The sequence below is a fragment of the Salvelinus alpinus genome, chromosome 9 (genome assembly GCF_045679555.1).
Source record: "Salvelinus alpinus chromosome 9, SLU_Salpinus.1, whole genome shotgun sequence".
NCBI lineage: Eukaryota > Metazoa > Chordata > Actinopteri > Salmoniformes > Salmonidae > Salvelinus > Salvelinus alpinus.
Window position 1 is genome coordinate 40147186 of NC_092094.1, and position 12743 is coordinate 40159928.

At 46.5% G+C, this 12743-nt stretch overlaps 1 protein-coding gene across 1 annotated transcript in view; it reads right to left on the minus strand.

Annotated features, from left to right (window-relative positions):
• tango6 (transport and golgi organization 6 homolog (Drosophila)) overlaps nucleotides 1-12558 on the minus strand; it is a 37042-nt gene extending 24484 nt beyond the window's left edge. Inside the window, exons 1-16 of the mRNA XM_071326099.1 lie at nucleotides 12397-12558; nucleotides 11479-12137; nucleotides 11182-11298; nucleotides 10017-10173; nucleotides 9739-9845; nucleotides 9459-9621; nucleotides 7728-7795; nucleotides 7522-7634; nucleotides 7142-7318; nucleotides 6763-6889; nucleotides 6426-6620; nucleotides 5576-5716; nucleotides 4794-5435; nucleotides 4049-4106; nucleotides 3629-3778; nucleotides 1254-1405 (exon numbers count right to left, since the gene is read on the minus strand). Of these exons, the coding sequence (XP_071182200.1) occupies nucleotides 1254-1405; nucleotides 3629-3778; nucleotides 4049-4106; nucleotides 4794-5435; nucleotides 5576-5716; nucleotides 6426-6620; nucleotides 6763-6889; nucleotides 7142-7318; nucleotides 7522-7634; nucleotides 7728-7795; nucleotides 9459-9621; nucleotides 9739-9845; nucleotides 10017-10173; nucleotides 11182-11298; nucleotides 11479-12137; nucleotides 12397-12448 (3078 nt within the window). The 5' untranslated portion in view covers nucleotides 12449-12558. The remainder of the gene's footprint in view (nucleotides 1-1253; nucleotides 1406-3628; nucleotides 3779-4048; nucleotides 4107-4793; nucleotides 5436-5575; nucleotides 5717-6425; nucleotides 6621-6762; nucleotides 6890-7141; nucleotides 7319-7521; nucleotides 7635-7727; nucleotides 7796-9458; nucleotides 9622-9738; nucleotides 9846-10016; nucleotides 10174-11181; nucleotides 11299-11478; nucleotides 12138-12396) is intronic.
• Between the last annotated feature and the right edge of the window lie 185 nt (nucleotides 12559-12743).

Here is a 12743-nt window from a genome sequence, read left to right on the forward strand (position 1 = left end):
GATAATTTTATTAGTCACATGCACTGGGTCACAGATGCATTTGCAGGGTACAGTGAAATTCTTACGCTCTGAGCTCCAATAGTGCAGGTACAACAGAAGTGAATGAAACAATACAAATAATAATACACTACGTGTACAAAACATTATGACATTGACTGACCATGTGAATCCAGGTGAAAGCCATGATCCCATATTAATGTCACTTGTTAAATCCACTTCAATCAGTGTAGATGAAGGTGAGGAGGACAGGTCAAAGAAGGACTGTTAAGCCTTGAGACATGGATTGTGTACGAGTGCCATTCAGAGGGTGAATTGGCAAGACAAAAGTGCTTTTGAACAGGGTATGGTAGTAGGTGCATGGTGCACCAGTTTGTGTCAAGAACTGCAACACTGCTGGGGTTTTAACACTCAACAGTTTCCTGTGTGTATCAAGAATGGTCCACCACCAAAAGGACATCCAGCCAACTTGACACAACTGTGGGAAGCACTGGAGTCAACATGGGCCAGCATCAGTGGAATGCTTTCGGGATGGCGTATCGCTGCAGAATGCTGTGGTAGCCATGCTGGTTGTGTGCCTTGAATTCTAAATAAATCACTGACAGTGTCACCAGCAAAGCACCCCCACACCATCACACCTCCACCTCCAAGCTTCACGGTGGGAACCACACATGTGGAGATCATCCGTCTCACAAAGATTTCCACTGGTCTAATGTCCATTGCTCATATTTCTTGGCCCAAGCAAGTCTCTCTTCTTATTGGTGTCTTCTAGTAGTGGTTTCTTTGCAGCAATTCGACCATGAAGGCCTGATTCACGCAGTCTCCTCTGAACAGTTGATGTTGAGATGTGTCTGTTACATGAACTCTGTGAAGCATTTATTTGGGCTGCAATTTCTGAGGCTGGTAACTCTAATAAACTTATCCTCTGCAGCAGAGGTAACTCTGGGTCTTCCTTTCCTGTGGTGGTACTCATGAGAGCCAGTTTCATCATTGCGCTTGATGTTTTTTGCGACTGCACTTGAAGAAACTTTCAACGTTCTTGTTTGGTTACTACATGATTCCATATGTGATATTTCATAGTTTTGATGTCTTCACTATTATTCTACAATGTAGAAAATAGCAAAAATAAAGAAAAACCCTGGAATGAGTAGGTGTGTCCAAACTTTTGACTGGTACTGTACTTAGAAACTATAGGCAAATAAACAGACAGACATTAGTTGTTTAACCATATGATATGGTTTACTAGTGGTCCTCACCTCCTGAGCCCAAGACCCCAGGGCATAGTTGAGTCTCTGGCAGAGCTCTCCCAGGTTGGACAGGCAGCTAGCGCGGACACTGCGGTCCTCGTCCCTCGTCCCCCTCAGGAAGACCCCGATCAGGGGCCGGCCATGGTGGGGAGCCAGGTCACCTGAAACACAGGAAGGAAGATGATAAGGTTTGTATTCTTATTAACGATTATCAATACTGTACTATTGGCTGCCAGCAAAACTGACTACTGGCTGCTGACAGTGCTGAGGAAACTTCCCCACGTCTGGTCTGTCCTTCAATGCACCTCAGGAGGACATGGCATCACACTACCTGCCTCTTGGTCCAGCTGGTGAAGTTGTTTTAATCTATACAACGAGCTGACTCATTGTTTTTTTGTTTTTACAAAGGGGGTTGCTAAATCTGCAAAGAAACTAAAATAGAGAAGACGCTTTTCTCCTTTCAGTGTGTGTGTAAGTGTGTGTGCGTGGTTGTGTGTATCTGTCTTACTAAGGCAGCCCCCCACTGACAGTGCAAAACCTGCTCTATTCCACAACATAAAGCAGTGGGAGTGGAGCCATGGAGTTGGCCAGGTGACTGGGTGTCCAAGTAAGACCCAGATGGGTGGACTGGGCCGTGGTCCCTGCAGCTGAGTCTGCTGGCCCAGTCAGACAGACCCACCATGAGAGGTATCATTCTGCCTGCCCTGGCCTCCACCTTCCAGATACCCATACACACCAGTTCAGCTGGCCACTCCTCAGTCAGAGCCATGTTTCAAAGGATGGTCTTTTATTAACTGCCTTAATAAAAGAGAAAACAGGTGTCGGTTTGTGAATGATTGTGTGTTTTATCTAGGTCAGCAGGCCTGTATTCGTCCAGTTGCTACTCTCATGCTTCCCTTGCCCATTTACTACTATCTGTTCCTGACTCATTCTAGCTCCTTTGTCCAGTCAGTCAAAACTGTAACTGTACATTTACATCACTCTCAGACCAAGATCTGACCTGGGCCTAAGAATCTCAAGAATTCCTTTGATGGAAATGGATTAATGTGCAATACACTGAAAAAGCAAAGGGAAAGTGGCCTTTTGTGCACTGGGGACACAGTACGTGGTAGGGATGGGCACGGTTAATCGAATATCCTAACAGATGTTAGTATTTGCTTACATGAGTGAGTGTTAAATTATTTTTAGGCCTATTTTAACAATGAAAAAGCTTTACCTGCAAGGATAGCATAACATTATAAATTCTTACATTTTTGTATTTTAAATGTAAACTTTGTTTTTATCCCTCCATAGCATTGGTATGCTATGTTCCGCACTTCAAATAGCAATTACAGGTGCACACCTAACAGAGTTTCCACAGGACCTGGCACAGATCAATACAAAATACTCACCAGAAAACCTTTTTGTATTATAATCAGTTCTATCATGGCGAAAATCAGACTTCTCTTTCACTGTTGCTGTTAGCCAAAACTACCTGAGAAAAGGTCCGCTGGTGACCTCTGCCATCATTTTGCATTGTAGAGCAATTTCTGTATTATGATTTTGCATTCTGGCTATCCCAGAAAAATATAATGATATTACTTGAATAGTCAAGTAATTTCAAATGCCCATCTGTAGTACGTGGGGGGACACAAAAATAAGATGGGGTGCTAATATGGTTCGATTCAGAATATAGGGTTTGGCGGACGGGGGTATTTTCCCAGATGCATAAGAAAGGGGAGAATGATCCAGAGGAGTGACAAAAGATTCCTGTGGGTATCTAATGGGGCGACAAACCAGCTGAGATGATGTTCTGTTAGGCTAGTGGAGCAGGGCCAATTAGAGACCGTCGCTGGTCTGTCTGGGTGCCTTTCACATCCAAGATAAGGGAGGGGAAGGGGGAATGCCGAATAACCCCTCACTTGTCCCGGGAAAATGGTACTATCGAGATCTGGCAGACAAAACCAGGGAGAGGGAAAAACCACAAACAAGGAATTCTAACAGAGAGGGATAGGTTTCGATATAGTCCCCTCAGTGTGGAACAAGCATGTACTGTCTGTTTTACGACCGTTTTATGACTTTATAATAATTGGGCCTCATACACCGTTAACATAGACCAACACACATGTATGCATAATTAAAATGGAAACACTAACATGAGTAAGCAAATTCACAATCATTCATACACATGTCCATCACAAAACAGCCTATGAATCTGTCAAAACCTAGTAAACTGTGTCATTGAGGCTAGCTGCAGGCGCTTCCTTCTCTGTGTGGTCAAATCTACACACCAAAAGATAATAATCTCACTGAGTTAATGAGTCTATTGCTGGAGCCTCTCCCAGGATGTGTGGTGAGCAGGTTTGTAGTAGGTCAGTTAGTTGTGTTGATAACAGTCCACTCACCCATAGCCCTGCTAGCCCTCATCAGCACCTCTCCAACCTTCAGCCGTGTCTCCAGGGACCTCTCCTTCTGAGAGGATGGACCATTCTGGTACTCTTCCTGTAGCCGCAGCAGGATCCTCTCAGGGAAGAAGTCAGCCAACACCGCCAGGCCTGCAGGGAGGAGAGGGACACAGAATGGGTCACTGAGAAACTCGAAGCCCAGCAAAACCTATATACCATGAAGAAGATGCCACTGCAAGTTAATGTCATTCCAGTTTCTAAGGCAAATTAGACGAGATACAACAGTTGTATCCTAGTTATACTTGCTAAAGGAAAGCTAGCCGAAGCCAAAGGTTAATATCACCCCACAAAACTAAAGTAAAAGACCAAAGGTTTACACATGTAAGGTTAAGCATCACCTGGAGACCATCGATTTCCTACCTTGAATGGCTGACAGATACACAAACGTGTCCTCATGTTCCAAGTTCTCCAGGAAGAGCTGGAAGACAAAGCCATTACAGGACACATTACACCAAAGCTGCTCAACGTTCCCATCTGACATCCTATAAAAATTATAATTACACCACTACATCATTTTCTTCATAGTGTTTATAATTTGTCCCAAAACAACCCAACACAAAGAGAAGTACAATAGGATGGAGATTAAAGAGGATCCCCACCCCCCACCAGGTACTGGACTCCCTAGGCTGAGACGGGGGGGGGGGGGGGGGGTCGTGGAAGGTGCACACAGAAGGGGTGCTCATTACACTGAATACTAAATGAGATCCAGACCCAGTGTGATAATCCAGTCCCCTCAACCAGATTAACAAGTCCCCATAGACCACACTGCATTCCCCCAGGGTCTCTGATCAACTCCCCTCATCTATTAAACATCCTCTCCACCCAAACAGACAGTAACCCCCACAGAGACTGGTTCTGCTGCTACTGTCCACGCCTCCAGGGCCTGCGTGAGGCTACGGTGTTAGAGGAAGACCCCTCTCAAGGGAGATTGAGACTCTGGAAGTCAGCAATGGGGTTAGAAAGATTGATAACACTGAATCAGAGGGAACCTATTGACCCATTGCCATGACTGCAATGGGTCCCCTGGTTGATACACAGTCGGACCACTGAGTCATATTCTATTAGCTACATGCAATATCTACTGGTTCTCTACCACTCTACTCACCGTGAGGACTTTCTCCTGATTCTGAAGAGCCTCCCTGTCTCCATTCTGTATGGCCCGTGTTAAGGTTCTCAGGGCCACTGCTCTGGTGGGGACCTCAGGATCACATGCCCTGAGCAGGCAGTCTGAGAAGGCCCTACTGGGGGTGCCACTGGAGGGCTCACTGCTGCCACCCCTCTCACCTGACTGACCCCCATCAGGAGCAGACACCCCTGCAGGACCCTGGCCAGCCCCAGATGATACCCTCTGGGATAGATTCGTTTTCTGGGCCAGACTATCACCAGCGCTGCTCTGTGTTCTGAGGTTGGGGATACAGGTCTGAATTGGGGCTCGGGTGTTAGGCGTTTGAGTAGTGTGTGTGCTGGGGTTGTTATGAAGGGTGGGTGAGTAGAGTCTTGTTTGGGAGACTTGCGAGGGACTTGTTTGTGTCTTGAAGTTTTTCTTAGTAGGCACGTTATTGTCCGTTTTGGGACTTTGATATTGAGTGGCTCGTGTCACGTTGTCAGGTTGGTAGGCACCGTGTGTGGCAATGGCGGCTCGCAGGTCTGAGGCCAGCTCCTGGATGACCACCTCAGGGTGCCTCTGGGAAATCTCCTCCAGAGGTGGGAGGAGCCTGGACATTGAGGAGTAGTCCTCAGCACTCAGCTGCGACAAGGAGAGAGAGAGACATCAAAACAAAATGCCACATATCATACAGTATGATACCATACTCAATTACAGTAGTATCAAAGGTAAAGCCTGTTGCCTGAACAGAATGGTGTGTGTTCATTAGCTGTGTGCAGTACCGGTGAGGGTCCTGACAGCAGAGTGGCCACCAGGCCCATTCCCATGCTGAGTGTCTGGGTCTCAACTGGACTTGCAGCAGCCCGGACCTGGTCCAAACCCACACAGGCCCTCTGCAGCATGGCCACGATGAACTCCACCACCTAGGACAGGACACACAGACAGACGTATCAGTTACAAGACGGACGGACAGACGTATCAGTTACAAGACGGACGGACAGACAGCTGCATGTATACAAACCACACATTTCCTACCAAGAGGTGCATATTAACTAGTGCTATTAAATTCTCACACCCACAGATTTAAACATAAAAAAGTTTTAAAATGTCTCTGCAAAAACCCCTGGCTGAGGGCCCTCAAGATAAAATGGCTAAAAATACTGCTTATCAACTGAAGTGAAGCCAGTTTATCAGAGAAGTTTCTTAATCTGAGAGTGAATGGTTTTCCTCTGGCAAAATGGCACAGCACTAGCCCTGGGTCTTTTACCTAATCAGAGATAGACCACACTATTCTTAGAGCTCTTAAAGTATTACTCATCATGCCCTCATTCCTTAATAAGGAGGCCCAGAGGACCAGTGTTCTGTAAAGCCCTGATGCGGAGGGAGAGACAGAAAGACTTAAAGTTAAAGTTTGATAAAAGCTCATCACAAAACTACAAGCGGACAGATGGTGAACATTAACTGAGATAATAACATAAATGATGGGAGACTGAAACTTTAGAGCTGGAAATAAATAGTTAAGCAGTGAAAAACAAATACTCAAGTCAATCAACTGTTGGCATCTGACATGATCCAATCTTGAACAGGAGCAAGGTTATTGAGTTTAGCTGTGGGGTGTATACCAGTAGTTACCTGGGTTGGCTTGCGTAGCAGTAGAGTGTGTGGTAGGCCCTCACACATGACAGCCAGCACCTGCAGTAGGGCCAGCTTCTGACCCCTCCCCGTGACTTTCCCTAACAGATGCTGCTCCAGCTGCAGTAGTGTCATGGCTGACGTGTCCACTTCCTGCTCCTCTTCCTCCTCCTCTGCAGCCCAGCAAGTCAGCGCCTGCCAGGGAAGAGAGCGTCCATATTTACACACCAACCCCATCTGGGGAATGCAGCAGGACAATACTGGCCAAAGCCATAGGCTGCCTCTCTGTCTGTGTCTCGGTGTCTGTCTGTGTCTCGGTGTGTGGTACATTAGCTACCTGCAGCAGCTCCAGGAAGAAGTCTCCAGGCAGGTCACTATCCTTCATCTCAGCCAGCAGCTGGGCCAGACACTCCACCCTCCACTGCTCCCCAGACACCTTCTCATACAGAGCATCATCCTCATCACTGAGACATGAAGGGTAGAGGAGACCGACACACATGATGGGAGAGACTTGGGGCATGATTGTATATTTAAATGTTTTTTTCTAACATGACTGGATAGGTGTACTTGCAGTTTCCACTACATTACATCCATCAATCCCAGTCATCAGATCAGTGATAACAACCCCTCCGCCCAATGAAGGGGCTTTACTAGCATCTTCTTCTCATATGGGAGCATTGGAGACCAGTAATTGTGTGATGTTGAATGCCAGTCACCTGATGGTCTCTGAGGGGTTAAGCTGTGCCCCTCCGTCACTACCAGGGGTGAAGTGGAAGCCAGAGGCCACCCCGCCTGCCCCTCCATCCATGGCACACAGCTGCTGTAGGGTTGAGAGGGCTACAGGAAGCTCAGATTTGCCAAAGTACCAGAGCAGGATCTCCTGACAGGGGGCGCTGTGGAGCACACAGCATACACATACACCGGGAAAAGTTAGAAACTACCTAAAAAGCAGAGACTGATCCACGACAAGATACAGGTGAAACCATTGTTATATCGCTGAAGTGACCATCACAAATAGGGCTTATTGAGACTATATAGTAATAGCCAGATAGAGAAATACTCAGCAGTTGAAGCATTTCAATAACAGAGAACTGACCGTAGGTGGGAAGCATTCTTTTTGGTGAAGCAGTACAGATCGAAGAGAACAGGAATCACTTCTCCCAGAGCCTTCAGCAAAGGAGCAGACGGGCTGTTCCCCACCACACAGATCTGAGAGATAGAGAGATGGAAGGAGAGAGTGATACAGTAAATCTCTAGGTTTGGCCTATACATGGTTGAGTTAATCGTCTGTGTTCCACTCACCTTAAACACGTCCTCCGCACAGCGCGTCAGCTCCCATTCCTCCACTGTGACCTGGGTTTGACCCTCCCCTGACAAATACAGACATACTCAGTGCCTGGAGCCACCCAAGCTGTGTCTGAACCTAGAGGTTCATGTTCAGCATCACGTAAGCAAGCACTTACAGCCAGCAGACATCTTTAATCGTGAGCCAGAATTTCGCTAGCTAAAACCCCCCCCGCTGAATTCAGCGAGGGACAATACCTACGGAATAGAGGATAATTGTTTTCACACACACATAATACATGTTAAAAAAATATAGTAACTGGGGCAGGATTTAAATAAAACGTAGATACTATTCAAAACACAAAACAGAAAGAGGCTAAGGATGAGTCTCATAGGGTAGATGTGTCCTGTGTTGGTTAAGTGGATCAATGAGGAGTTCTTTGCTGATGCAGATTTGCTGTGTCTGTGTCCTATCTATCTGTCAGAGCAGCAGCCAGACCACAGGCCTGTTAACAGCAGGGGGACATGCATATTCAATTAGCCCAACTTTACGGAGTGCTCCTCAAGCAATACCACAATTTACACACACAGGCATGGGCACCCATACATGTACACACAAACAAACCCAAAACACACGTGCACACACACAGGCACATATTCAGACGCACGCACGCACACACACAAGTAAATACCAAGTGTCATTTTCAGAGTGGTAAGGACATTGACCGGCAGACTCTAATTAAAAGCCAGCGGAGTCTATCTCTGCAGCATTGTCAATTTCCCTGATGCACAGACCAAATCATTTGATAGAAAGCGGTGAGCAGCTGCAATCAGCTCTGCAAGCTAACAACAGTGGTGGTTATTTTTCAGTTATATAGCCTACAGAAGTTGTAATTTTTAACAAACCAACATACACTACATGACCAAAAGTATGTGAACACCTGCTCGAACATCTCATTCCAAAATCATGAGCATGAATATGGAGTTGGTTCCCCCTTTGCTGTTATAACAGCCTCCACTCTTCTGGGAAGGCTTTCCACTAGATGTTGGAACATTGCTGCAGGGACTTGCTTCCATTCAGCCACAAGAGCATTAGTGAGGTTGGGCACTGAGATTGGGCGATTAGGACTGGCCAGCAGTCGGCGTTCCAATTTATCCCAAAGGTGTTCGATGGGGTTGAGGTCAGTGCTCTGTGCAGGTTAGTCAAGATCTTCTACATCGATCTCGACAAACCATTTCTGTTTGGACCTCACTTTGTGCACGGGAGCATTGTCGTGCTGAAACAGGAAAGGGCCTTCCCCAAACTATTGCCACATAGTTGGAAGCACAGAATTGTCTAGAATGTCATTGTATGCTGTAGCTTTAAGATTTCACTTCACGCTACAGCATGTAGCTGAGCCGTTGTTGCACCTAGATGTTTCGACTTCACAATAAAAGCACTTACGGTTGACCGGGGAAGCTCTAGCAGGGCTGAAATTTGACGAACTGACTTGTTGGAAAGGTGGCATCCTATGACGGTGCCACATTGAAAATCACTGAGCTCTTCGGTAAGGGCCATTCTACTGCCAATGTTTGTCTATAGAGATTGCATGGCTGTGTGCTTGATTTTATACACCTGTCAGCAACGGGTGTGGCTGAAATAGCTGAATCCACTCATTTGAAGGGATGTCCACATACTTTTGCATATATAGTTTAGGTAACTAATTAGTACATTTGTTCTCTCAGAGATACTGCACAGCTTGCACTGACCTGTCATCCGGCCACAGCGGTGAAGGGAGCTGAAGAGGGGAGTGAGCAGGTACTGCAGGGCAAACATTGGGCAGTCCTGCACCATGGTGAGAGCCGCCCTGGTGGCCACACGCTGGAACTGCTGAGCTGTCAGCTTGTCTCTGAAGTGCAGAAGCTCCAGAATCTGACCATTATGACAGAATATTATTACCAGAATGAATCTAGAAATGATCATGACTTTTATGCCGGTATGTACAGCAAGTTCAATTTCCATAAATCTTTAAAAACATGACAGGTTTACCTGGGGGCAAACCTGACTATAGTAGCTGTCTGAAGATAGAGACTGCTGAGGGCAGGCTGCTAGGATCCTGGCTACACCATCACATTTCCTCCAATCAGACTCTCCTCCTATTAGAGAGGGAACAAAAAGTGAAACTGAATTATTATAAAGCAGGTAAGAATGACACTTATGGGTCACTCATCACAACTGATAATACCTAAGTGTTTGGTAGATGTTTCTTGCCCATCTCATGGCCAGGGTTTTCTAAATGTTCCCCCTATGTCTCCAGCTGAGCTCACCTGCGCCTCCCTCTAGGATAGCCCTCACCACAGACTGGACTCCATTGGGCTGCATCAGCCTCTCAGACAGCAGCTGCCCACACAGACGCCTCAGCCACGGGGGAGCCTGGCTCAGAGGGCTCCTATTGCCACCACTAGTACCAGGGCCTGGAGGGGCCTGGAAGGGCAGAGAGACATTTACATTTTAGTAATTTAGCAGATTCTCTTATCCAGAGCGACTTTGTGCATTCATCTTAAGATAGCTAGGTGAGACGACCACATATCACAGTCGTAGTAAGTAATGCCCTTTTAGTGTAAGAGCTGTTTGGAATTTTGGCTTGCATGTTGACCTTAGTTAATAAACTAGTAAGAAATAGTTCTAAACCTCTTTGCGAATAACAGAGAGTTTTCAGTATCCCCTCCCCACTCAGACCACTCCCAGACAGTCCTAGCAAAATTACTGCTTGAGAAATGCTCTTTGCTAATGTAGCACATGGGGATGTGTGAAACTTACTCCTCAGCCTGAAGTGTCCCCACTGTTTATAAAGACCGGAGCCAGATGACAGGTCAGTGCAAGCTGGTAAGATGCTTGAGGAGGGTGGTCACGTGTGCTAGCAAGGCAGGGGTCCCGAGTTTGCGCCAGGTATGGCCCGATTCGGGAGGAAGTGGTACTCGCTAAGCAAGCAGCGTGACTTCCTTTACACTAAGAAGCTATTTGTGTTTATTTTTTACCATTTGAATTGAAAACACAGTAAGGTACTTAATTATTTCCCAGAAATAATTTGATATTGAGATAAAACAGTTGCATTGGACCTTTAAGATACTCTTTGAAGATCATACCAGAGTTACCATCAGCAGGGTCAAAAACAACCAGATGTTTACAGTTTTCAGGAAAAATGGAAAGAGCCTGTGGCGAGATTTCCGCTTTCAGACGTTAACAAGTTGATACTCCATCTTAACTCCTCCTCCACATTTACTGGATTGGATGAATAGTGCATTAGAGAATCTCCCTCTACAGTTTTTTCTCTCTTGTTATGATCAAAAAGAAAGAAAGGCCGCTCAGGCGTTTCTTTTAGGCCTGCTACATTCGGTTACACCAGAGCAGACAGACACAGCACCATATACAAGTACATAGAGGAAAACATACTGATATGTAATGGTGTACAGATACTTCACTGCGCTCTACCTGTTTGGGACCGCCTTGGAGAATAAGCAGCTCTTTGATAACGATTGGCTGGTAGACTTTCCCCAAGAGTTTTTGAAGAGCCTCCCTGCAGTTCTTGCGTTCCTCCTTACTGATCTCCTACATTATCAAAAGAGTGATCAAAAGAGTGAGCCTGCTTGTTCCTCTGCTTAATACTTCCACCATCTAGTGGCAAAAGGGTGTTATGACAATCCTATCAAACTGATATCCAAATCCATGATATCAAGTTATAATAATACCATTCATATTCAACATCGTCAGGCCGGAACAGTGAATTACCTTCTCTTCCTTAGTGGTGCCTTTCTCTGGGCGGTGGGGGCGGTATCCTAGCTGGCATAGCGCTGCCATGACATCTCCCAGGTGGCGAGTGTAGACCATGGTGGCCAGTGATGACAGCACACACAGCTCCAGCAGAACAGCAGTGGTGGTCAGGAGACGGCGCTCAGGGACAGGGGCCACATCATGACACACCAACCCCTCCACCAACTTCCCAAATGCTGACCTGCGCCCCAGGGGCACCCCCACCCCCAGGGACAGGTAGGGGCAGAGGCCCAGGGAGATAACGAATTGAAGAGCTGCACCAAGTGTCTTCTGTTGGGCCACGCTCAGCACGTCAGGAGGCAGAGGAGGGGCCATCTCAGGGGTCCGCAGTCTGGACATAGCAGGACTGAGGGCTTGGTTGAAGAGCTCTAGCTGGAGAGTGAGGTTACGGGCCAGGCTTAGCAACAGCAACAGACACTCCTGGACAAAGCTCCATGTGACGTCCTCTGTATCGGTGCAGATCCAGGGCACCCCTGCCCTCACCTCCTCCCGCAGACTGCGCACCTCGTACAGGCCATTCTCCCCCTGCAGACGCTCCTCCAGCAGGGCCTGGTTGGCTTGGAGTGCAGCCATCAGTGCCTCCTGTTCAGTGTGTTGAGTACCATGCACTGTGGTCTCTGGAGGGGACATATAGGGTCAGCAGACACACATAAATCCAGACAGATTTAGTCAAAGCCCATTGATTGAGCTGATTTACCAAGCTAGCTAGTAACAGCGCGTTTTCTTCTGACATGGATAAAATGAAATGCAGTATAGCGGATCAAATTAAACGTAAGACAGCGTTCCCGTATCATATGTGGCTAATCTAGCTAGCACTGTACAAATATATGTTAATGAGGAACGTATTTAGCTAAATCACACTGAATGTTAACTTACCTCCGATAGGTTTAGTGAGGACACTAAGTGCAGACAGTATGGCTGAAGTCATATTTATGTTTTATTTCGCTACAGCAGAGGTCCTGCAGTTTTCTATTCAAGACCCGCTACTCATTTTTAGCCATGCTACTAAAAACAGTTGTCGCCGAAAGTATACGTAATATTGTGGGTAGCTCAGGAGTGCATCCGATTGGTCATAATTTCATAGATTTGAAAGCATAAAATAGGGATAAAGAAATGGCGGATGCCTAGAAGGAATTGCAGCCATGATGTTGGCTATAGATCAGGGACTTCAACTGCGCTGATTCTCAAATCAAAAAAAAAATGTATGGCTATTAATGTAATAA